The sequence below is a fragment of the Odocoileus virginianus genome, chromosome 1, assembly GCF_023699985.2.
Source record: "Odocoileus virginianus isolate 20LAN1187 ecotype Illinois chromosome 1, Ovbor_1.2, whole genome shotgun sequence".
Lineage (NCBI taxonomy): Eukaryota > Metazoa > Chordata > Mammalia > Artiodactyla > Cervidae > Odocoileus > Odocoileus virginianus.
This window is the reverse complement of record NC_069674.1, coordinates 49789359-49814732: the sequence shown is the minus strand read 5'-3', so window position 1 is coordinate 49814732 and position 25374 is coordinate 49789359. Positions and strand designations below refer to the sequence as shown.

At 41.9% G+C, this 25374-nt stretch overlaps 1 protein-coding gene across 3 annotated transcripts in view; it reads right to left on the bottom strand.

The window, feature by feature from the left end:
* Positions 1 to 25374, bottom strand: part of CHN2 (chimerin 2) — a 321944-nt gene that overhangs the window by 24188 nt on the left and 272382 nt on the right. For 2 of the 3 annotated variants that reach the window (XM_020892483.2, XM_070467920.1), the window contains one exon: positions 16657 to 16734. In XM_020892483.2, the coding sequence (XP_020748142.2) occupies positions 16657 to 16734 (78 nt within the window). Of the gene's footprint in view, positions 1 to 16656; positions 16735 to 23076; positions 23181 to 25374 lie in introns of those variants that run through there. The other variant, XM_020892488.2, reaches the window with a different exon arrangement.

Genomic DNA, 25374 nt, shown 5'->3' with positions numbered 1-25374 from the left:
ACAGACTTGGTTCCCTCCTAATGGCACTTAGAGGTTTGTCAGGGCAGAGAAAGTGATCAATTAGCCAGTCAAAAAGAGAAACTTCTGACCATGGTTTTATGCAATAAAACTATGTTATAATAGTCTTTTGGTATTGCAGTTTATCACATGCAAACTGCCCCCCATTATACTGTTTCTGCTTTGAAACATGATAGGGGAAAAGAAAAACCTCTCAGAATTGTTTTGACTAAAATGGAGAATCGTGCTGCAAGGAAATGACACCAAGATATGACAAAGCAGCCCTTGTTGGAATGCAGAGACTGTATCTGACGGAGCGCATGCATTCTCTTGGAGCCAAAATACATGATTCATAGAGAGGCCCACTCATGTGAGACGTGGTTCTAAAAGAATTCCTCAGGAAAGTGTCCTACTGAAAGCTGAACAGTTTACAAATTAAGCAATCAAAGGCTTCTTAATATTTTAGTAGAGATGCTCTAAAGCACCAGTGCTTTTTGGTACCAGGGACCAGTTTCGTGGAAGACAATTTTTCCACAGACTCACAGGGGATGGTTCCAGGATGATTCAAGTACATTACATTTACTGTGCACTTTATTTCTATTATTATTATGTCAGCTTCACCTCAGATCATCAGGCATTAGATCCTGGAGGTGAGGGATTCCTGCTGGCTAATTAAGGCAACAAAGCTGATTGCTCATACACTGTTGAAATTGCAAGGTTGATAAAATAATATATAAAATAACATATCTCAGAAAGAAAAGAAAAAAAAGGCATGGAAAAGATTATAAAAGAAAAAATGAGGCTGCTACTAGAGAGATTTAGGAAAGGCCCCCGCGTTATCCAAGACAGTCAGGAAGTCCTCTTTTGAAAGTGTGACCTCAAATTGCTTGAAGGAAGAGAAGAAACCAGTTTGATGGGGGCTTTGAAGGGAGCATTTCAGGCAGAAGGAATCTATGGAGGCCCTACTGGAACAAAAAAGCTTGGTGTGACTGAAGAATTAGAAGGTCAGGGTGGCCAGAACACCAGAGTGAAGGGGATAGGAACTGGGATGAGGTTGAAAGTAGGACAGCACCTTGAGGGCTTTATGAATGAGTGTGGATTTGGTTGTGATCAAGTACAACAGGAAGTTCTTGGAGGACTTCAAGTAGGAAGATGATTTTTTAAAAAAAGATGTTCTGACCTCTGTTAAATGGAAGGGAGAGTATTAATAGTAGAAACAGTTCAGCGACTAGGTAGTAGTTTTCAGTTGAGAAACGATAGAGGCCATGACCAGGATGTTGGAGGTAGAGATGGGAAGAGAATGGGTTTGAGATCTATTTTGAAGTTAGAATTTAAAGGACTTGTGTAAATCCATGGCTAATTCATTTCAATGTATGACAAAAACCACTGCAATGTTGTAAAGTAATTAGCCTCCAACTAATAAAAATAAATGAAAAAAAAAAAAAGAATTTAAAGGACTTGATTGTAGAATAAACATGGGTCTTTGAAGGAGAGGGAAATCAAGACTGACTCCTAGATTCCCGTTTTAGAAAGCAGGCAGATAGTGATGCCACTTGCTGAGAAATGGAAGACATTCTTTTGTGAGAAATTCAAGAATTCAGTTTTGAGCAGTGAAAGGTTAAATGCTGCTGAGATTCCAAGTGACAGAATTAAGCAGGAATTTACAGTGAATTCAATAGCTCACAGGAGGAGAACTGGAGGTCTACCTTTGACCATCCTTGACAAATATATGGTATGTAAAATTGTGTGAATGGGGAAAATAAAACCTCTTAGAGATAGTAGAAAACGAAGAAAATAGAGCCAAATTCCAAGCCCTCGGTGCCCCAGCATTTGGAGAGAACCAAGAGAGTAAAGTGGTTCAGAAGTCAAGAGGTGAAGCATGTTTTAGGGGAGCAGTGGTCAATTCCAGGCTGAATGCAGGAAAGAGGTCCAATTAACTGAGGGCTCAACTGTGGCTCAGACACAGGGAACTCATTGGCAACTTTGACAAAAGAAGTCTCTGGATCACTGAGGGCAGAAGTCATTCCTGAGGGAACTGCGACAATAAGTGGGAGGCGTGGAAGGAGGGAAATGTAGAGGCAAACTCGTCATGAAGTTTGGCTGTGATGTCCAGCAGAGCAAGGAGACAGCTCCAGGGAGGTAAGGAATGGGCCCTGGGAGGACTTTCTAAAAATAAAAGACGGGAGACATTCAGTTCAGTTCAGTTCAGTTGTTCAGTCGTGTCCAACTCTTTGCAACCCCATGGACTGCAGCACACTGGGCTTCCCTGTCCATCACCAACTCCTGGAGCCTATTCAAACTCATGTCCATTCAGTCAGTGATGCCATCCAACCATCTCATCCTCTTTTGTCCCTTTTGCCTTCTGCCTTCAATCTTTCCCATCATCAGGGTCTTTTCAAAAGAGTTCTTTGCCTCAGGCGGCCGAAGTACTTGAGTTTCAGCTTCAGCATCAGTCCTTCCAGTGAATATTCAGGACTGACCTTCTTTAGGATGGACTAGTTAGATCTCCTTGCTGTCCAAGGAACTCTCAAGCATCTTCTCCAACACCATGTTTCAAAAGCATCAATTCTTCAGCACTCAGCTTTCTTTATGGTCCAACTCGCACATTCATACATGACTACTGGAAAAACCATAGCTTTGACTAGATGGACCTTTGTTGGCAAAGTAATGTTTCTGCTTTTTAATATGCTGTCTAGGTTGGTCATAACTTTCCTTCCAAGGAGCAAGCATCTTTTAATTTTATGGCTGCAGTCACCATCTGTAGTGATTTTGGAACCCCCCAAAATAAAGTCTCTCACTGTTTCCATTGTTCCCATCTATTTGCCATGAAGTGATGGAATCAGATGCAACGATCTTAATTTTCTGACTGTGGAGTTTAAAGCCATCTTTTTCACTCTCCTCTTTCACTTTTATCAAGAGGCTCTTTAGTTCTTCTTCACTTTCTGCCATAAGAGAGGTGTCATCTGCATATCTGAAGCTATTGATATTTCTCCCAGCAATCTTGATTCCAACTTGTGCTTCATCCAGTCCAGCATTTCTCATGATATACTCTGCATATAAGTTAAATAAGCAGGGTGACAAATATATAGCCTTGACATACTCCTTTCCCAATTTGGAACCAGTCTGTTGTTCCATGTCCAGTTCTAACTGTTGCTTCTTGACCTGCATACAGATTTTTCAGGAGGCAGGTGAGGTGGTCTGGTATTCCCAACTCTTTGAAAATTTTCCACAGTTTGTTGTGATCCACACAGTCAAAGGCTTTGGTATAGTTAATAAAGCAGAAGTAGATGTTTTTCTGGAACTCTCTTGCTTTTTTGATGATCCAGTAGATGCCGGCAGTTTGATCTTTGGTTCCTCTGCCTTTTCTAAATCCAGCTTGAACATCTGGAAGTTCACAGTTCACTACTGTTGAAGCCTGGCTTGGAGAATTTTGAACATTACTTTTGCTAGCGTGTGAGATGAGTACAATTGTGTGGTAATTTGAGCATTCTTTGGCATTGCCTTTGTTTGGGATTGGAATGAAAACTGAAGTTTTCCAGTCCTGCTGGACACTGCTGAATTTTCCAAATTTGCTGACATACTGAGTGCAGCACTTTCACAGAATTATCTTTTAGGATTTGAAATAGCTAAACTGGCATTCCATCATCTCCATTAGTATTGATGATTCTAAGGTCCACTTGACTTTGGGAGACATTTGGATATATTAATTTGTCAATGAGATTGATATGATAGGTAGAAGAGACTGGAGATTCAGAAAGGAAAGAAGCAAAAGAGTGATGATCCTGAAAGGCTGAGAGATGATAGGATTAAGGGCATATAGAAAAGCAACATTCAAAAAGAGAAACAGTTGAGATCTTTCCAGAATTCCTAAGAGACACAAAATCTTCAGATTAAAAAAAACTGAGTCTCAAACATGACAAATAAAAAATAATTTAGACCTATACAGATGAGAGTGGAAGTACAGAACACTAAATAGACAAGCAAATTCCTCAAAAACAGGTTACCTGTGAAAGGACAGTAATCAGGTTGAAAACAGAATTCTCCTCAGCAAAAAGAGAAAAGTAAATTACAGAGTCATTTCATCAAAGTCCTCAGAGAAAATTATTGTTAACCTAACTTCTATATACAGCCAATTACCATTCAAAAGCAAGGGTGAAATAAAGATATTTTCAGACAAATGCCAAGAGTTTCCACTCACAGATCCTCACTCAAGATATACCTAGGGATTATATTATTCTGTAAGAAACACATTGAACCTAGTGGGAAAGGACAGGATTCAAGAAGCCACAGTAAGCAAGAAAACGGGGAAACATGGGCCAATATAATCAAGCCTGTCTATAAAAACAATAACAAGATGACTAATTTCAGAGGACTTAAAAACAGGTTGAAAAAAATGACATGGAAGATTCAAACAGTAAAACAAAGAAACAAAAATGGTTATTGTAGAATATAATGAAATAGAATGAAAAATTTTCAAAAGGATTAAAAAAACTAAAAGGTGATTTTTTTTTTAAAAGTTTTACAAAATAGGCAAACCTTAGGGAATGGATCAAGATAAAAGGCACAAACAATAAAGGAAAGGACGTAATTGCCACTGCTGTAATGATGTAGAACAAAACCTTGAGAACTTTCTACCCACAAAATGAAAAGTTATGTGAAATGGATAATTTATTAGAGAATATAAATTATCAAAAATGACTCAAAATAATATAAAAAACCTAAATTCACTTATACCTATTAAATAATTAACTCTAATAGCCACTGATTCCAAATAATCTTGTTAGATTTAACCAACTTTTAAAAAACAATTTCTAGCCAATACAAACTATTACAGAGGAAAAAAGAAGTTCCACAGTTCACTTAATGAAGCTAATATTATCTTGGTTAAAAAACCATACGAGAATGATACATAAAAGTAAAATTATACATCTATTCAATTATGAACATAAATGTAAAAATCCTACTGAATGTAGCATTATGTTTAAATGTCATGACCAAGGGAGGGTTTATTTCAGGGATTTAAGATAGTTGACGTATTATTAGAATTCATAAGAATAACAAGAGAGAGAAAACAAAAAATCATTTTAAAAATTAGAATATCAGCAGTTAACAAAATTCAATACCTGTTCATAGTAATAGCACTTAGCATACTAGGAAATGAGGGAACTTTTCTAAAAATGGTTGATTAAAGATGTCTATGATATGCACATGACAAACATCACATTTAAAGATAAAAAATCAGAATAATTTCCTTAAAAGTCAGCAGAAAGATAAGGCTGCCTGCTATAAAAGCTTCTCTTGGGCATTATCCTGCTGAGTTTTAGCCAGTGTACTAAAACAACACAAAGAAATACACCATATGTAATTGGAAGAAAGAACAAAGCTATCAAGTTTACTTAATATAAGAGCAATAACAAGAAATCAGTATATATCAGCAGTTACTCATTTTGTTAAACTATAAAAATTAAAGACTCCATTAACAGCATTAGGAATAATCTAAAATAATTATAAAATAATTAATAACATAAGATATTTTATATTCATGTATGACAATGCTCAATACTGTAAATATATCAATTATTTTCCAAATGAAGCTTTAAATCCAATGCAGTTTCAATAAAGTCTTCATAATGCTTTCCCCCAAATTGACAAGATGACCGTACAACCTACATGGAAGAATAGAACAGAAAGAAATAGCCATGATAATTTTGAATAAGTAAAAGGATGTAAGAAAATATACTCAACTATATTTCAAGACTTCTATACTTAAAAAAAAGTAAAGCACCAGGCAGCATCATGCAGTATAAACAAACTAGTGGAACAGAGAGGAAATGACAGAAACCAAATTTCACATATATGGAGACTTGGCATTTCTCAGAAATGGCATTACACATTAGTAGCGGAAGGATGTCAGAGAGAGGAATTATTTCCCAGTTCATCCACCTATCCACCTACTCATTATTCACTCATTTATTTGATACTTAACTGCTGACTGCCTACTTTGAAACGGTACTTTACTAGTCCTTGGAAATACAAAGTAAAAATAGATCAGAGGAACAGAGACCTTCCTGCACCCAAGAATTTCACCAGGAACAAAAATAAGTATCTTGTGGTAGTATACTGTGCGAGAGTAATAAATTCTTCCTGAGAAGGCTGGGGAAAATGATATTTGAATTGGATTTTGAAGGATAGATAGGAGTTCACTAGACTGGACTGATGGGATACTGATGATGTTGACTGGGGAGGCAGATAACTTGGGGAGAACATTCCAAGAAAAGGAAACAGCACAACTAAAGGCCAATGAAGGTGAGTTTGACTTTTTAAAGGCATTCTTTTCTTGTAGGTCATGCAAGAAAAAAAAAAGGGAGTGAAAAATTCTTATCTGGAACACCTCCCATAGTTGAAGAAATCACATGGGAAATAACTACACACCTTAGGGTAAAAATAAAAATGCAATATTTAGGAATTGGAGAGTAGCTATTATATAGTGTTTACTATCCATTGACAAGATGGAAACTAGTTGACTGAATGCTTCAGGAAGTCCAGGACATGCTAATCATAGATTTTCTAAAAGTTTTGCTATATTTAAAAAATAATTATTCAACAACATCCTTTCCCATCAATGATGTATCCCCACTGCCTTCCAACCCATTTCTTCAGTCAAACAAATGCAGGCAGGCACTTCTGAATGGCAAATAGCTCTATTTATTGTCCCCACCAATACACATTCCCCAGAAATCGGCAAAATGGTGACAGAAAGGAATGTAAAGTTAGTTAAACATTATTTTAGGCCCACTGCCTAATTTCCTCTTTGTGATGGGCTGTTGTTTATTTTCATGGCGGATAGATTGTTCGGATTTCTTTTGGGTTCACAAGGACAATCTCTAGACAGTAGGCTATATGTAAATGCTGAGGGTTTGCTCTCTGGACTCCTTTAATTTGGGATTGAATTATGATTTTTATTCTCCCATTGAAATGCCCCATATCTTGAAAAGTCAGTGATCAGCTTTTTCCATTCTCTGAATGATATTGATTTTCAAGAATATCTTTTCAGAAAAAAAGAATATTTTGCAAACTTTAGGGCAGTAACTAAAATACCCTAGACAGGAAGAAAATACCCCAGACAGGAAGAATGTCTGTCCAAGACTATTATACTAGGCCTGGTCTGCCTGGAATTCAAAAACCACACCAAACAGTAAAAGATGATATTATAGGAGATAAGGTCTGTTTGACAAATATCCCAGGAATAGCCACCCAGTAAAAACAAGAGCAAGGAGAGTTGTCAAGAAAAATCTCAGGCGTTTAGTGAGTATCCCCCGACTTGGCTCTTTCTCAATGAGCAGGATGTTATTTGTCTCATATCTGCTGAATCTGGAAAACAGTATTCCCTGGTGATTTCATAACAAGTCTGTTTTGATGGGTCAGTGTAGACACCGCCCAAGTGTATAACCAGGTCAGCCCAGTTCTAGACCATAAGAAACGAAAGTGCTCTTCATGATGTGCTACACTTGAGAAATTTTGCTTTTCCTTATCAGTACACATCAGGGTCTGTCAACCTTGGCTCTACTGACATTTGGGGCTGGTAAGTCTTCATGTGCTGTCGGGCGGTCAACAGCATCCTCGGCCTTTACCTAACAGATACCAGTAGCAACCCCTCAGTTGGACCAACCACAGATGCCTCCAGATAGTGCAACATATGCTCTGGGGACAAAGTAACCCTGATAGAGAGTTGTGGGTACAGACTAAAACCATATCACCTCAGTTTGTTATTTTTATTACTTATATTATAACTTTATTCTTACACTTTTATTTGAAAAGGACTCATGGATCAAAGGTAGTTTTTTCTTAACTGCTTTATATGCATAGAAGAGGGGGCTAGGAGACTAAAGTCACTTCTGGCTACAAGTCTCTGGACCCAGGGCTATTCTAGTTGAGCTTTTGCCCTAGAGTTCCCTGGGGCTGGAGGACAGACAGCTTGTCCATGGTCACCCAGATGGTCAGCAGCACTTGCCTTGCCTCCCACTCTCAGCTGAGGGTTTTTCCTATAATCGACTGCATTTCCCATCATCATGTGACACTGAACTTGTATGAGAAATTAGGTGAAACTTTGGACTTTTCCCTCTTGCACTATCAGATGAAATACTGGCCTTGAAGTGAACCTTTTCAGATGCAGGAAAATAGCCAAGGGGAATCACTGGGGCTGTGACCGAAGATTCTGGGTTTTCCTGCAAGGCCAGCTGAGCAGATGTGGGAGGACAGCTGGGTTTCTCCAGCACTGAGCCCCCAGATGCATCCATTCAGCAGCTGTTCTAATACATTTAAAATAGGATTTTCATTTCTAAAACATTGATTGTTGCCACAAAACTTTGAGGGAGTCTCCCCATTGATAAGGTAAGATATCCTTGTGCCTGCTGACTTCCTCTCAGGTTGATGAAGGCATCTGCACCCACATCCTTTGACACTTTTCTGTTCAAAGCCTACCAGGTCCCCCATTGTCGATTGCAAGTTTTTTTCAGCCTTGGCACTACTGACATTGGGGCCAATAACCCTTTGTGGTGGGGACTGTCCTGGCCCTTGTAGGATGTTTAGCAGCATCTCTGACCTCTGCTAGACTCCAGTCACAAGAATGAGAAATGTCTCCAGACACTGCCAGATGTGCCCTGGGAGCACCACTGCCTTGTTTGAGAACCACCTAGCAAAGGAAGAGCTCACATTCCTATGTCATCACTATCTTTCTCATGCCTGGCAGTGCCTGGCACATACTTGGCCCTCAGTCTGTATTCGCTGAATTTAAAAAAAAGTGTCTAAATAGTTACCTCTTCTTAGAACGTTTAGTCATTTAGAATAGTCCCTTTGAATGATACGTTCTTGGCATAAAACAAAATATAAAATTAATAACAACCAAGCATTTTATATGGGCCAGACTTGTTAATAAATAATTTAAAATAGTAGAACATCTTGGCCAAGCCACTTCCCTGGTGTGAGGCCTAAGCAAGGAGTCCCCGTTGGGTTTGCTGTCAAAGACTATTTTCTTTGCAGCAGGCTCTGCTGGTTTATAAAGGATTTACAATGACAGTATCCCAATATTTACATAAAATCATGTCAAGGAGGTATAAAATAAGGTTTAAGTTAGACTCTGCCAGTCAGAGAGAGCACTCACCTATGTGAGAACCTTGTCAAAAAGCTTCTTCCTCAACTTGGCCAAAATCCCATGAATGAAATTCCATTGGGAAAAGGCATTATGCTGCTGGTCTCAAAAGGACTATTTAAAACATGACTACTGGCACTTTCCTGGTGGTCCAGTGGTTAAGACTTCACCTTCCAATGCAAGGGGTGTAGGTTCAATACCACATGCCTCATAGTCAAAAATCCAAAACATAAATCAGAAGTAATACTGTAACAAAAATTCAATAAAGACTTTAAAATAAAATATATACTTAAAAAAATAAAAACAGATCACTAGATTAAATAAGCTGTCATTTTCAAGAACAAGCCCTTTTAAAGCTAAGCATCTACTACCTGTAAAGTAATAGTAAATCGTGGTGAATCACAGAAGAAAGGGTTTCTATGCAACCTACCAGGTTGGTTTGACAGGTGCTATTTCAAATGAATCATAATGTGTAGCCTATTTGTAGAATGCAAAGCCTGGCGATGAACTGGGGAAGGAGAAGCTAAGATCTAGAAACTAGGGCTTGTAGGTCTCAACAGGGTGGTTCCATGAAGTGACTCAGCAGACAGGAACAGGAGGCAGGAAAGAACTAATCCAGGGGTAAAGGATGGAGAGTTTGCCAGACACAAACCTCATTTACTTCGCAGGTTCGCTGAAGGCTAGTCCTACTAATAGCTCCAACATGGCACAACAGCAATGGGTATACTTCATAAAAGATGGAACCAAAAGTGTAGGTGACAAGGCTAACTTGTGCTGCAGAGCACCTCGGCTGTCAGATAATATTACTAAATAATAACGTCGAGGCTCAGGACAGCTTCCTGACTTCCTTCAAGCAGAACCCGACGGAAGCAGTTGGACTTTGTTACGAAACTGGAAGTGGAATTCTTCAAAACAAGGAGGAAAGGATTACAGCTGACATCTCCAGCCCTCTACCTGGAAGGATTCCTTTCTTTCACATATAACCTGGATACCACCCATCCTCCAGACATCCTATAGCCCCATTCATGTATTTACATGGGGGTGGGGGGTTTGACCTCCATGGGCAAAATTACCTAAGCAAAGCAGACACTTGGTCCAAATCAGGCTAGTCTTTCTCTATGGAAATTTAGAATTGGGATTTTGTGGTTGGTCTTTGTAATACATAAACCAGAGAGTTATCATCAGCCATACTGTGCAGACCATATAGACTAATATGTTTTTGTGCAGGGAGAGAATAATGAAGCTGATATCCAGAGAGTAGAAAGCAATGAAGGGATGGGAAGGGAGAAGGAGAGAAAGAAAGGAAGAGCGGGGAGGAGGGGACAGAGAAACTGAGCCCAGGTATACCCCCAGTTCCTGCTTCCTTGTTGCCTAGTTCTAAACAGTCCCTGGGGGCTCCATGAGACTTGCCTCTTTCACTAAAGATGGTATCCAGGGGTTCTAAAAATTATAACGGCCAGACAATTGTAGGAAGTAGGTTGAAAGTAAAGGTTGCTCAGTCATGTCCGACTCTTTGCGACCCCATGGACTACACAGTCTGTGGAATTCTCCAGCCCAGAATACTGGAGTGGGTAGCCTTTCCCTTCTTCCAGGGGATCTTCCCAATCCAGGAATCAAACCAGGCTCTCCTGCATTGCAGGCGGATTTTTTTACCAGCTGAGCCACAAGGGAAGTCCAAGAATACTGGAGTGGGTAGTTTATCCCTTCTGCAGCAGATCTTCCTGACCCAGAAATCGAACTAGGGTCTCCTGCATTGCAGGCGAATTCTTTACCAACTGAGCTATCAGGGAAGCCCTAGGAAGTAGATTAAAATGATGCAGCTTCATAGCCCTCTTGGAGCAGAAGCCATATTTTCTTCATAAAGTCTAATATCTCCAAGCCTACTTATTAAGCCTCATGTTGAGTTCCTTGTTTTATATTCAAGGTGATGAAGCTTGCCTTCCCTTTGAATTGTTCCTTCCAGACTTGCTTCTGCCAAAACAGCCTTTTCTGATTATAAAACAAACAAAACTCACAACTGTTTCTGAAGCCATTGTCTGCCTGTGACAAAGTGCAGGTGCAAAATCCAACTGCCTTGTTCCCTAGGCGCACAGAAGCGGGACGAGGACAGTCGATGGGCCCCTGCACACCCGTGAGAACACAGGGCAAGCACAATACTGGGGAGAGAGGGCTGGCACATTTCATGGAGTCAGCAAGGATGAGGAAAAGAGGGGCTTATATGTGGGAAGCAAAAGTGGCTAGTTCCAAAGCAAATGGTCACTCCACTGATGAAAATGTGGAAACTGAGGACAGAGAAACCATCAAGAGCCACAAAACCCAGACAGGGAGGCGGTGATGCTGCCACATCCTAGATGGGTGTCCCAGCCATGGCACCAGGACACACTCTCAGCCTCCTGACCTCGTCCTGGCGCCCAGGGTCTTAGGAGTGGGAGGCGAGTTTAGAAGGCGTGTGCTGCTTGAGCATGCATATATGCAGTGTACCATGGGAATAGGATGCTGCTCGTGCAGCCTTGTCTGTGGAGTGTGGGGACAGAAAAGGGTAAGGCGGGCAACTGTTTAACTTAAATCCAGACAAGGCCATTTTTGAGAGGCACCACACAGGAAGCTGGGACAGCAAGAATAAACCTGGGCACGTGGGCAAGATCCCGGGTAGCTGGCACAGCCAGATCCTCTGACCACATGGGGAATGAGAGCTGGCCTGACATGCCTGGATCTGGCCTCTGTCTCCCTGGCACAGGTGGTAACCCTGGCATGGACCGCTGCCCAGTACCAGAAAGGACTGGAGCACAACTAACATGAGCCCTGAATGAAAGCAAACTCTGGAGCGGGAAGTGAGGAAGGAAAGTGCAATCTTAGGTGAACAGGGTGGGGAGATGCCTGCTACACATGCTCTCCACATATTCACTGACAGTCCACTCTGGGCCAGGCCCTGATCAAGACACTGGGGTTTCTGCAGAAAGTAAAACAGACAAAATCTCTGTCTCTACCCCTTTCTCCCTATCCAGGAAGGTGTTTCTCTCTGATAAGGGGAAAATGCATCAATACATGTGTACTATGTCAGCTGGTGTTCAGTGATAGGGATGAAAGTAAAGTTGGCAGAGGGCTAGGAAGGGATGGACAGGGGACAGAAGGGAATGAAGGGCGGATGGGCAGGCAGGACTGGGGGCGGTGGGGAACACAGGTGAGGTTGGGGTGAGGTGGCCTGCTCTCCAATGTTTAGAACTTTGTGGATCTCTGCTGTCCATCCATATTCCATATAGGGAGAAAAGATGTCCCTCAAGTGGCCTAGGTAGAGAGAGCTTTCAGAAGAAGGAGTGAGTGACATACACACACATGCAGCCTTGGGAGGCTGAGAGCATGAGCCAGCTGAGTGGAAAAAGGGCCCATGGGTCAGCATTCTGTGACCATCCAACCCACCCCAGCTGACTCTCCAGACGTGCAGTGAGCACCTCTGTCTCCTGGATTCTCTCTTTCCTGCACCCGGTTTGCCGCGGCTCATTTCTGACTCCCAAGCTCTGATTCATGTCTTTGCACTGTCTGGAATGCTCTTTCAGTTTTTAATTACATCTTGTTGACCAGGGAAGAAGAAAGAGATGGTAAAAAAAAAAAAAGTAAGAGGGGCAAGAAGAAGTGAAGGTAGAAAATAAGAAATACAGAGTTAGCTACACACCAAAATGCAAGGAAGATGAGAGACACAAAAAGATGAACAATAAAATAATAAGAGAAGGCAAGTTTACTGGGTACCAATGACCTTCAGGGATTTACAAGTATTCATTTTTATTTATTTATTTATTTTAATTGGAGGCTAATTACTTTACAGTACTGTGGTGGCTTTTGCCATACATTGACGTGAATCAGCCATGGGTGTACATGTGTTCCCCATCCTGAACACCCCTCCCAGTTTCCTTCCCATCGCTCAGGGTTGTCCCAGTGCACCAGCTTTGAGTGCCCTGTTTCATACATCTTAAACCTTACGGCACTCCCATTTTACAGATGAGGAAACTGCAGCTCAGAGAATTAAGCTCCTTGCCAAAGAGTATGTTGTGGCCATGGCACCAAGCTGGCCACAGCTACCTCATTATTGCTCTATGGGGAAAGAAAGACAGTTATCTAGACTGATGGGTCTGGATATCCAGACTGATGGTTCTTGAAGGTTTCAGAGCTCAGCCACAAGAAGAAGGTGGCTTAGGGCACCTTCTTAGGGCAGACCCTCTAAAACAGAGCTATTCTACCTACTAGAGAGTGCCTCTTTCAGTCCAGTAGATAAACAGAGATGCAGACATAAAACATGTTAAATAACAGAATGCTTTCTCTGTTTATCAGACAGCTTTCATTGTAGAGAGGAGCCTATTAATTTCACCATTCCTCCAACAAATACTCTTAGTTTCTAATATGTATAAGTAATCCTGAGAATTTGACATTTAAACCAGCAACAAGTGCATTTGTATACTTGTTGAAAAGTATGTAATTATATGCATGAAATGAGGAGCAACTTTAATTTGCTTCCAAAAGCTTTTGTTTCCAGAGCAGAATTTCAGTTTTTCCCAGACACACTTTGCTTGGAAATCAAGGGCAGTAGATATGCCTTCAGGAGCACGGATGGGAGCCTTCTCAAAGAAGGGAGTGGGAGGGGTTCCATCATCAACCAAGTCAGGAGTTTCTAGCCATTGCTGTTTTTAAAAACTGTTATTATTGAGACTTCCCTGGTGGTACAGTGGTTAAGACTCCTTGCTCCCAATGCAGGGGGGATGGGTTCAATCCCTGGTCGGGGAACTAAGATGCTACATGGCAAGGCCAAAATACAAAAAAATTGCAATTACTGCATTATTTTTTAAAATTTGAAGTACAGTTGAGTTACAAAGATGTCTTAGTTTCAGGTGTATGGCAAAGTGATTCTTTTCATTATAGGTTATCTATTCATTGCTTGTGATGAAGCTCCTGGGGAGAGTGAGGAAAGGGCTTTTCATTCAGGCAATAGTCCTGATGGGGGCAAAAAAAATCTTGCTCTGAAGTGAGGCATCAAGATCTGCTGGCAGATTCAAGTCTCTGGTAGGAGGCCTCTCAACGAGAGTCAGACAGGACCTAGCAAAGCTTATTTGTTGATAAGCATGAGAATGTGATTTCTTGTTCTTTTTAAACATTTACTCTATGCCAGACACATAATATCCTCAAATAATAACCCAACTTACAAATCAAGACAGTTTCAGAACAAAGCCTACTAGAAATGAATATAAATAAAAACTTACTGCAAAATTAATATAAAACAGATTCCAGGCAGATGTCAGGGGCCTTTGATAAGCACTTTCTTTCTTTGGTTAGGTCATGTTACTAAAACCTTACTGCTCTATTTATAGCAGGGACCTACTTTTAGAATGTTCTTCTAAAGACCATGCAGAGTTCCCACTTAACCTTGGTTGTGGGTAGGCGTGGGGGATGAGGAGAGGGCTGAATGAGGATGAAAGGGGCCAGGAGTGACAGAGGGAGCCAACCCCTCCTGCCCCAGCCTCTCATTCTTAAGGACAGTGGCACGAGCAGTACCATTGAAAGCCACAATCAACTGACACAGCACTCAAGGGTCTGCTCTGTCTCAAAGATGTCTATTTAAAACACGGAAGAGAAACGGTCCTGTCTGGCTTGCATTCCCCTCTGACAACTCATCTGTCTCTGCTTTCTTTTCTCTCAATAGCAGTAAGTTAGAAAAGATATTGTCAATAGAGACAGACTTTTTAAACAAACATTTAAAAAGCTGTTAGTGTTTTTCAGTAATAATGAACATAGATCATGTTAGCAACAGAACTACTTGAGAAGATAAGGTTCAACTATCCTTTTGGTTTAAATGTTTTTATGTCTCATGCAGAGATCTAAGATGAAAAAAAGACTGAGATTAATTTTGAAGTACCAATCTACTAAATATACTTGTGTGTTCTTTGCACAAACTCAGACACAGTAGGGAAGTTATTCCATGCAAACATATATTGCAATAGAGCAAAAGTCCAGCTGGATATTAAAGCCAAAAGAATCAGAATTTTCAAGAGGGAGGAAAAAAAAAAAGGCAAGTCCAAGATCCATCCTCCCATTCATGGTAGTGCAAATACAGGAGGCAAAGGATCAGGAATTTCTGCCAGAAGTCAGAAAAATACTTTCTTAAAAAAAATTAATTAGGGTAAAGATAGAAAAGAGGAAAAAGAAAAAAAACATAAATTAGACCTGTCACTATTCAGTGATGCCCCAAATTAGAATTGTCACTACTCAGTGGTGGGAGAAATAACAAGAGCCTTGGCATGGATAAGGACCTATCTAATGCAATTCTTCACTCTCATGCTAAATACGGAGGGCTGGATAACTCCATGCTTCAGTTCAATTATAGCATGCAAATGTCTGAGCTCCTTGCTTTCTAAAAACAGAAGCAGGGCAAACAGGCCAAATGAACACAAATGTATATTTAACAGACACACATCTGTCTGTATGAAGGATAGGAAAGCAACAGAATGAACTAGGTTTTCCTGGTCACTTCTGACAAATGGTTCTCCGGTTCCAAAAGTTTCTTGGGCTACTGACCCTAAAGGAAAAAGAACTTTAAAAAAGAATACCATTTACATTTAGCTGCTCCTGTCTCTTCTTCCTAGATCCTTCATCTCCATTCTCTCCAGCTTCCACACTGTCAGTCCCTGTACTGGTGTAAAACCTCTAACTCTGTCCTGTCTCTCCTGCACTCAAGGGCATCTCAAACCAGGCAATTTGGCATCAGAACCTCCTCCCAGCCTTTCTTGGAAAACACATCAGGGCAAAGGAAAGAGGCCATAATTTTCTGACGGCAGGCCGTTTCTCCAAGCGCTAGTCTGAAATGAAGATAGTGCTATTTCCAGTTTATAAATACACATGGGAAAATCCACTTAACCCCCCGCCAGCTCTTCGTATCTTTTTGTTTCGTCTGGTGAGCAAGACCAAGGCTGGGACCAGAAGGAGCTTGGCAAGGCTGCCAGGGAGCCCCCTTGCACCTCGAGCACAAATAAAAGCTACTGGATGGTATCTCCCGTCATCATTTGCTTTCACAGCTGTCTACACATAAACCCAAAGAGTTAGCATCCCTGAAAACAAAAGACAAAACACAAAATGTGAAACGGGCAACTGTTTCCACTTGCTCACAGATAACAATATTCTTTACTGCTACTCCGAATGGAAAAGTACCGCTTGATATTCACCAGATGACCTCTAAATGCCAAAGACTGGGCATGCTCTGTTTTTCTTTCACTTGACAAGGGAATGTGGAGAGGAAATGGGCCGAATTCATTAGAACTCAGTTAACATACCTAGAGGTGTTTCTGAGCATTAGCATCAAGCAAACTGCTTTCTGAAACCTCCTGTTTGATTTGATTCAGAGCAAGCAACTCAATGTGGAAAGCAGAAAATCTGCCGTCTCGTGACTTTACCAAAGCCCAGACAGAAACCATGGCCTGGAGCGCTCCACCTGCCCTTTTATAACAGAAGAAAGGATGCAGAGGTTCGCTTACCTTAAAGTTGTGTGTCTTCTCATAGTTGAAGTGGTTGTCGTTGTGTGTGAGGGCGGCCCTTCGAACCAGGGAGGAGATCTGTGGACAGGCAAAGAGTTTGAGAGGGGGCCAGAGAAAGGCGCCTTTGACTCCCACCTTCACCCCCAAGGCCACGGCCAGGAGCTCCTGGCGTTTTCTGCCTGGCTTAGGCTTCCGAACCACAGCACACTTCTTCTCACTCTCCAGCCACAGTTCCTCGGAGAACATAGTGACCAGACCCCAGATCTTTCTGGTTTCCTCTGCGGAGTCTGGGCAGTGCGGCGCCGTCAGATTTTTTGAACCGTGGCTAACGTTAGGCAGCAGATCCGAGGCAGCTGCGTTCCGTCTGCAGAGGCCTGGGGCATGTGACCTGGAAGGGCCGGTTTGAGTGATGGAGAGGGCTCTGCATCTGAATAAGGACAGGCCTGTTTTGTTCTGTGTTATTTCTCAAGGCCGACGTGTGCCTGGAACAATAGCACACATTCATGAGCGCAGCACCCCCCAGAAGCTGCATCCAGTCAGCCCCTGAGGAATCAATGGAGGAGGCAGGGGCTGGCAGCTTTATTCCTCCTGCCACAGCGCATTGCAAAGGAGAGACCTCAAATACTCGCTCGCATATTTCACACACACACACACACCCACACACACACACACCCACACCCACACCCACCCTCAAGCAACCAACTCTGATCTTCAAAGCCTGAGGCTGTATCCAATTATTCTGGGGCTCTGAACCCCATTCTGGGCTGAATTCCAGCAGATTAAACCTTTAAACCCTAATGACTGTTTAATCATATAGGGGATAAAGCCTGCATCTCTTAAAAAAAAATATGCCCCAGCACTTGAAAGCTTAATTTTTATTCTCATGCTTACATTAAATTAGAACAGTCTGACCACTGAATGGGGCATACAAGAACTGTATATAGCGTTTCAGCTCTGGGATCTACAGTTACAAGTTTAAAATAATAGAGAGGATTTCTTGCCCCAGGATACCCCCATTGTCCCCCCAACCCACCACAAACAACCCCTCCCATGCAAAGAAGAGAGTATTCCTTAACTAAAACTAAAACATCATAGTTTTTTTTTTCTTTCAAATAAAACATTTTCAACGTTAACTCTGTTAGTATCCAAGCTAATGCCCTCCTGGCTCTTAAAAGCATCATCTGTTTGATGGTCTCTCTCGGGACCCTGGTTTTTTGGTTCCAGGTCTCTGCATTAATAGAAGTGAGGAAATCATTATCTCTTAATGAGTACTCCTAATCTGTTGGCAGAGTTTAATGCAGCTAATGCCAGACAATAAAATCAATGCTTTTGGAACTGGAAAGCAAGAACGTGGATGGCTGGACCATGATGCAGATGGGACTGTCCATGAATTTCATCTCATCTTCTATGTGGCCCCACGTTCCAGCCCTTCCAAGCAGCCATGGGGAGAGTAACAAAACATCAATCTTTTCCTTGTGTAATTCTTTATTCCTGGCAATTAAATTCCAACTTGGTTCAGATGTCCTGCCTCTCATTTCACCTCCTTTTAACTTCTGATAATAATAACAATCAATTTTTATATTGGGCTTTTGAACACATTAACTTGTTAAGCCAGACAAGATTCAGAATGTGTTAAATGCACTGACTCATTTAATCTGCAGCTCATAGTTTGCAGCTCTGTATGCAAAATAAGATTTCTGTTCTCATTTTGTGGATGAGGAGATTGAGATACTTCAGGGACATGCAACTAGTTTAGGCAGCAGAGCCAGGACTAGAACCCAAAACACCTGCACCCAGCACCTGTGTTCTGAAGCCCATACCCTAGCACCTGGGTAGGCAGTGCAGTGCTTCATCGTCCACTGAGTCTTGCCAAGTGCTTTATCTGAAATATTAGCCAAGTCTGCGCCCTCCTTACCATTCTTGTCCCACAGTAACACAGAGCCTAGATCTCTCTCCAGTCTACACAGCTACCCAACAGTCTTCTTATCCACTCCACCTTTGCTCAGAAATGTCAGTGAATCCCCCCGGCTTGACTGCACCCTCATCTTGTGGGTTTTACATGAGCTCATCTCAACCTATCCATCTTATCTATTTTCCTATACTCTCCACCACAAATCCTACAAAACTTCTTCTCTGACATACTCAACTTTCTACCTTGGTAGCTTGCTCTGTCTTTTAGCATTTTCTAGCACCATTTCTATGTTTACATATCCACCAACCTTCACATTCTAACTCAAATACCTCCCTCTCCAAAAAGACTTCTCCAAACTCCCCATTGGAGGCAAACACTGCTTTGGAATCCGTAGTGTTTTTCTCACATTTTTCTTATTGCACTTAATCACTTTCTATCTTAGATTGACTTGTAACAGGTCTTATAGTCTGCCATATTGAGAATCTGCTGTGATATGTTTTATGTCTGGTTCACATTTTTTTCCTCCTACACGAGTGTCTAATAAGATTCCTTTAGTAGGTGTTAAATAAGTTGTCAGAAAGCACCTATTCATGTAGGAAACCAGAATAATGGAGGAGGGTGTGCAAAAGTGGCTGCATGGAGGGTCTCTTGCCCCATCCATCACCAAGCTCTAGCTTCCAAGGGTGTAAACCCCCAGGAGTCTGCCCTCCTGACGTCTCAACCGGATTCCTTAGCCCTCCTTCCTGTTGCCCAGTCTTAGAGGACATCTGCCACACACAGGGGTTGAGTGAACGTCTGGCATGCCTTTAACAGTCTTCTAGTCCTTAGCCTAAAGGCAAAAAGCCAGAGAGGAAGAATAGGGTCCCTTCTCTAAACTTCCCAGCTAGCAAATCAAGACAGAGCTTTTTGACAGCAAGTCATTCTGTGTGAGCACATATTCTGTGATCGAATTAGATTACATGGAGACATGGCTTTAGAATCTGAATAAAATAACTCTTTAAATGGAAAGTGGGCAAAAGGGGTCTCCTTTACCTTTTGGTGTGTGAATGGTTGAATACAAGCTTTAACATTTTTCTCATGTCTGTGCTTTTACTTTTAACAAGTACTTTTTATTTCTATTTGTGACAGGGATTTCTTTTTCAGATATTTGTTCAATAGAATTTACCCAAACACAAGACACATTCAGGCATGTAAACAGACACTGTTCACTTAAGATGCATCTTTATAGGGAACTGTTAAGGTTGGCATTTGAGCAAACATTATTCTGAGAAGTGTGGATGACCCCAGGTCAACCTCATATTAAAGGAAAAATGCTTACAAAAGTCACTTGGTAAAAACTTCCCTCTTAAACAACCCCACTACACAGAATTCTTATCCAAGCTCCTCCAGGACCGTGGCTGGGTCTCTTCTATATCCCTACAAAGTCTAACACATGTTCTCTAATACACAGAGACAGGCTAGCCGTCTTTTTCTGACAAAAATTTCTATCTGACCTGTTTTCATTTATATGTTCATAAGAGAAAGTGCATGTCCCTACAATCTGTTTAAATCAGGAATTGTCCGGGCTTCCCTGGTGGTCAAGACGCCGCACTTGCGATGCAGGGGGCACAGGTTCAATCCCTGGTTGGGGAACTAAGACCGCCCCCCCTCCCAGAATGCTGTTAAATCAGGGATTGTCAACCTTGGAACCACTGACATTTGGGGTTGGATAATTCTTTGTTGTGGGGGCTGTCCTGTGCCTTTACAATGTTTAGCAGCATCCCTGGCACTATCCACTAGACACCAGTCACACCTCCCAATTGTGATGTCACAAATCTCTCCAGATTGCCACATTCCTCCTCTGAGGAGAAACTGCCCCCAGTTGAGAATACAGGGGTTAGATTAATAACAAACATTTACAGCATACTTTCTCTGTGTCACATATTTAATATGCTAAGCACTTTGCATGCATGCATGCTCAGTTGCTCAGTCATGTCTGACTCTTTGTAATCTCATGGACTGTAGCCTGCCAGGCTCCTCTCCAGGCAAGAATACTGGAGTGGATTGCATTTTGTTTCTCCAGGGGATCTTCCCGACCCAGGGGTTGAAGCCACATCTCCGGCATTGGCAGGCGGATTCTTTACCACTGAGCCACCTGGGCCCTTCTAAGCATTTTGTATAAATTGGCTTAAGTTTTATAACTCTCTGAGGTAGGTACTGTTATAATTACCTCCACTTTACAGATGAGAAAATGGGAACTGAGCATTTAAGTGATTTGCTCAAGGTCACACAGCTGATAAGTGGTAAAGCTGAGATTAGAACCCAGGCACAATGCCTAGGTCTATGGTTTTTTTTTTTGTTTGTTTTTTGTTCCACAAATCAGTTTATTTTTTATTGTGATAAAAGCAGCATAACAGCAAATCTACCATTTCAACAATTTAAAAGCATAATTCAGCAATTCAGTGGTATTACATACATTTACAATGTCCTGCAAGCATTACCACTATCTAGTTCCAGAACATTTCCATCATTCAAAATGAAACCTTTTACCCAATTAAGCAGTCACTCACCATTCCCTTGTCCCTCCAGCCACTGGCAACCACTAATCTGCTTTCTCTATGGATCTGCCTGTTTTGAATACTTTATATAAGTGAAATATGCAATCTGTGGCCTTTTGTGTCTGACTTACTTTTTATTGCTGAATAGTAATCCATTGTATGGATTAATATGGATGGTCCACATATTATTTATCCATTCTCCAGGGGATGTACATGTGGGTTGTTTTCACCTTTTGACTACTGTGACTACTACTGCTAAGAATATTCTTGAACAGGTTTTTTTGTTTGAACACCTGTGCCAGTTCTTTTGGGTGTAACACTAAATCTATGCTTTTAACCACCCTCTAAACTGCCTCTCATCCAAATATTGCTCACATTTTGAAATATTCAGAGGCTAAAATGCCAGAATTACTCTCTTTCCCATGGTTAACCTGTTAATAACTCCCAGGACTGGTGTGGCCTGATCTGGTTTCACTGAGGAGACTTTTGTTTTCACTGGGGCCTCTGCCGAAGCAGACACGACTTAAGATACTTCTGTTAGTAGGTGGGGCTATAAATAAACGGTGAAATAAGTTCACCACTTCCCTTTTCCTTTTTTATAAATAAGGGCTGGGATTCTATTTTCTGTGTATGGCCTCTCACTGCTCTTTGTCTCCGTGATGAGGATCTTGCACCCGAGGAGGAGTCAGGCAGCCAGAAGGCGGTGGAAGCCTGGCAGATGCAGACAAGGAAGAATGGGGCCCTGGGCAGGGAGATAAGGGGGACGAGCCCATTGGGGTGCATATGCATATAACATGCTCAGGGATGGTGGGAGAAAGAGGAAGCCTTTCCCTCTGCTCTGACTTTAGTAATCAAGCATCTTAAAAACATAGGGATCCCAGAAGCTCATTTAATCAAAGGTCCCTTCTCCACCTGGCTTCAGGCAGACCTGCATCTTGGTCTATGGGGACCACAACATTCTACCTTTTCAGTACCAATTTCTAGAAAAGTTGATTTACATCAATCTGTAGTTCTTCCATAGGCACTGAGTAAATTTCTATGGTACATTTTAAGGAGGGCTTTTTGAAAATGTCATCATCAGTCCCAAGACAGTCTCTCCCCACCTATTTCAATCCCAGTCCTACTCCTCCTGAGGCCCCACTCACTCCCATCTCAGGTCTGAGTCCCCCTAAGGGGCTGAAAGCCTGAGCTATACCCCTGTTACAAACACTACCCTGTAGATGCAGGCATCTGCTGCCTCATGGCAGTATACAAAATGAAAATCAGTATTACTGATGCTGGTGAGGGTATCGTGAGGACAGCTCACTAACAGAATGCCTCTGTTTGCAATAAGTGGCCCATTGCTGGGGAAAAAACTGTCAGTGTATCAAATGCCTCCTGTACATTGATCCAAGCACTTCTTACACTTACAGGATCTCAGGACCCCCGGAGGTCTGGTTCAAACACAGACTACTGGGCCCCAGGCTTTCTGGCTCAGTCAGTGTGAGATCAGGCCGAAGAATCTGCATCCTGACAGGCTCCCAGGTGACGCTGATATTGCTGGTCCAGGGACCACACTTTGAGGATCCCTATTTCATGCTTTCCTCTGTACCTGTGGCTCTCAACCTTACCTGATCATTAGAATCACCCCGGGAACACAAATGAACAAGCCATGTTCAAGCTTCATTCAGACCAATGATACCCAAATTTCTGGGGATGGGCCTGGACCTTTAAAATCCTCCCCCCTGGAAATCTAATGTACTCCTACCATTGGAAACCACTGCACTAATCTGAAGCACTTCACTTCAGGGGGATTATTAGAGAAGATGGAAGTATGAATGGATTACATGCTATTGAAAACCACCCCTGCCATAGGAATCTATACCTTTTCAAACACAGAATGTGAAAATGCTTCTATTTATGCCCACCCCACCCCCACCTCCCATCATGCCACTTAGAACTCCACAGACTCTCAAAGGCAAAAATCCATACCATGGCCTTTACGGGCCTGTGTGGTGCCACCCTTCCAGCCTCTCCTCCCACCCTTTCTTCTGGCCACCTTAAGAATATATAACCATGAATGAGCAGTGTGATTTTTAAATTATTACCTATGACCATCCCCCTGCCCACCACCAAGACTTCTAGCTTTATGAGATCAGATACTGTGTGTGCTCGGGTCACAATGAAGACCCCCATGTCATACCTCAAACCTGGCACAAAGTAGGTGCTTGATAAATTTTGCTAAATGAATGTTCACAGCTATAAAATATCTTGAAGTCAAAGTACCACTGTAAAGGTTTATCATCATCAAAACCCAGTCATCCAGTCAATTTACTCCTGTGAGTCTCTGACCTAACACCCAGGGGCCATGCCCTTTGGGTTTCCTTCTGATCAAGCAATCAGATTTCTGGTATCACAAGAAGGGGTACTAGAAAGAGGGCGACTCTGCCCCAGGGTCATGGCCTAAGGGTCACAACCAAGTTCAGGACTAGAATATTAAAAGTAACATTGTATATTTGTGGTCTACATTATATTATATGCTATCTCTGTAATCAAGCAGACCCCTAGGGCTCAGACAGACACCCTGCTATCCATGTCCTCTGCCTGCCTCTTGTTTGTAGAAAAACTCTAGTCATCAGAGCATCCCCTGAGCCACAAAATCCTGGCTGAAGAATTAATGATTGTAAAGATGTGAACATGTAAAAACAAAAATAGCAGTTGGGCCAGGAGTGCTGGCAACGATTTAAATGATAAATGAGCCATATGGCAGTCATAGAATCTTCAGTTCCTCTCAGAAGTACATCAGTAACAGTATCTAACACACATTCCTGAGTCATTTTGCAGATACTGAAGCCCCCAATGAAAGCAGTTCACTACATGATGCCATAAGCATGCAGTCCCCAGATTGGCTGGAGGGTAAGGACTGATCTTACTAACCTGTGTGACGCTGCCCTGTTACCTCACCGTCAGCCAATCAGAGGACTGTGCATCAGCTGATCACATGCCCTGTGACTCCCCTCCCTCCCCTTGCCTTTAAAAATGCCTCCCTCGCCAATCTATTGGCGAGTTTGAGCCTTTAGTTTGAGTTTGAGAATTAGCTGCCCGGGACTTTGTCTGGTACCTTACAATAAATGCTGCACTTTCCTTCACCACAACCTGGGGTTAATAGATGGGCTTTACTGCTTGAGGGTGAATGGAAGTTTGGTTCAGTAACATTTCTATTACATGAGGAAGGCAGAGTGGGCATTGTTATTCTCATTTTACAGATGCAAAAACCAAGGTCCTAATAGAAGTGGGGAATACGATCAGGTCTCCTGACTTTCTTCTCATGGAAATCCCTGACCCTCCCTTTGCAGCCCATCAGTAGTGGAAACTGCTCACGACTGACTTGGGGCTCCTTTCCTCCTCTCTGTTCCTAGACGGTTTATTACCGGCTTTTAAAATGGGGCCCTCCCCTGAGTTGTTCTACCCAGTATACCTCCAGTGACTAGCATGAGGCCAACACTAGTTCTCATGAAAGTTTTGCTTCACAAAATAAACCCATTTTTTTGCAGTCTTTCTGTTTTTCTTGCCTTCCATCCAAATGACTTCTAATTTTAAAAAGTTGCTCTTATTTTTTTGCTTTGGCCATCAGTGTACTTCCCACGCACATGTCTGAGGTTCCGGGGTTGAGTAATGAGTCTGGACTGCACGTTGTTTCCCTAAAGTTACAAAATATTAAAGTCAGCCTAGATGCAAAGACACCCAGCAAAATGCTGCAGTCATTTATTCAGCCCAGAAGGTTGGTAAGAAATCTGGTTTTTCCTTTGTTTTCACTCTCTCTGGGTCACATACATATTTTTAATAGCTGGATACTGGTTTATTAAATGTATGCTTACTACTTATTATTTCAGTATTTAAAATACACACCTGTGTGTGTGTGTGTGTGTGTGTGTGTGTGAGAGAGAGAGAGAGAGAGAGAGAGAGAGAGAATGCTTAAGAGAGGACAGATGATTAAGCGACTGAGAGCTTTTCATTGTGGTCTTTCCTGTGGCATCCTACAGCTGGTTCTCCATTTCTGATTGCAAGTGAAAACACTACAAATACTGAGTTAAAAAGCCCAAATTGCTGAGTGATAAAACGAGATCAAACCAGTCAATCCTAAAGGAACTCAACCCTAAATATTCACTGAAAGGACTGATGCTGAGGCTGAAGCTTCAATTCTTTGGCCACCTGACGCGAAGAGTTGATTCACTGGAAAAGACCTGATGCTGGGAAAGATTGAGGGCAAGAGAAAGGGGTGACAGAGGA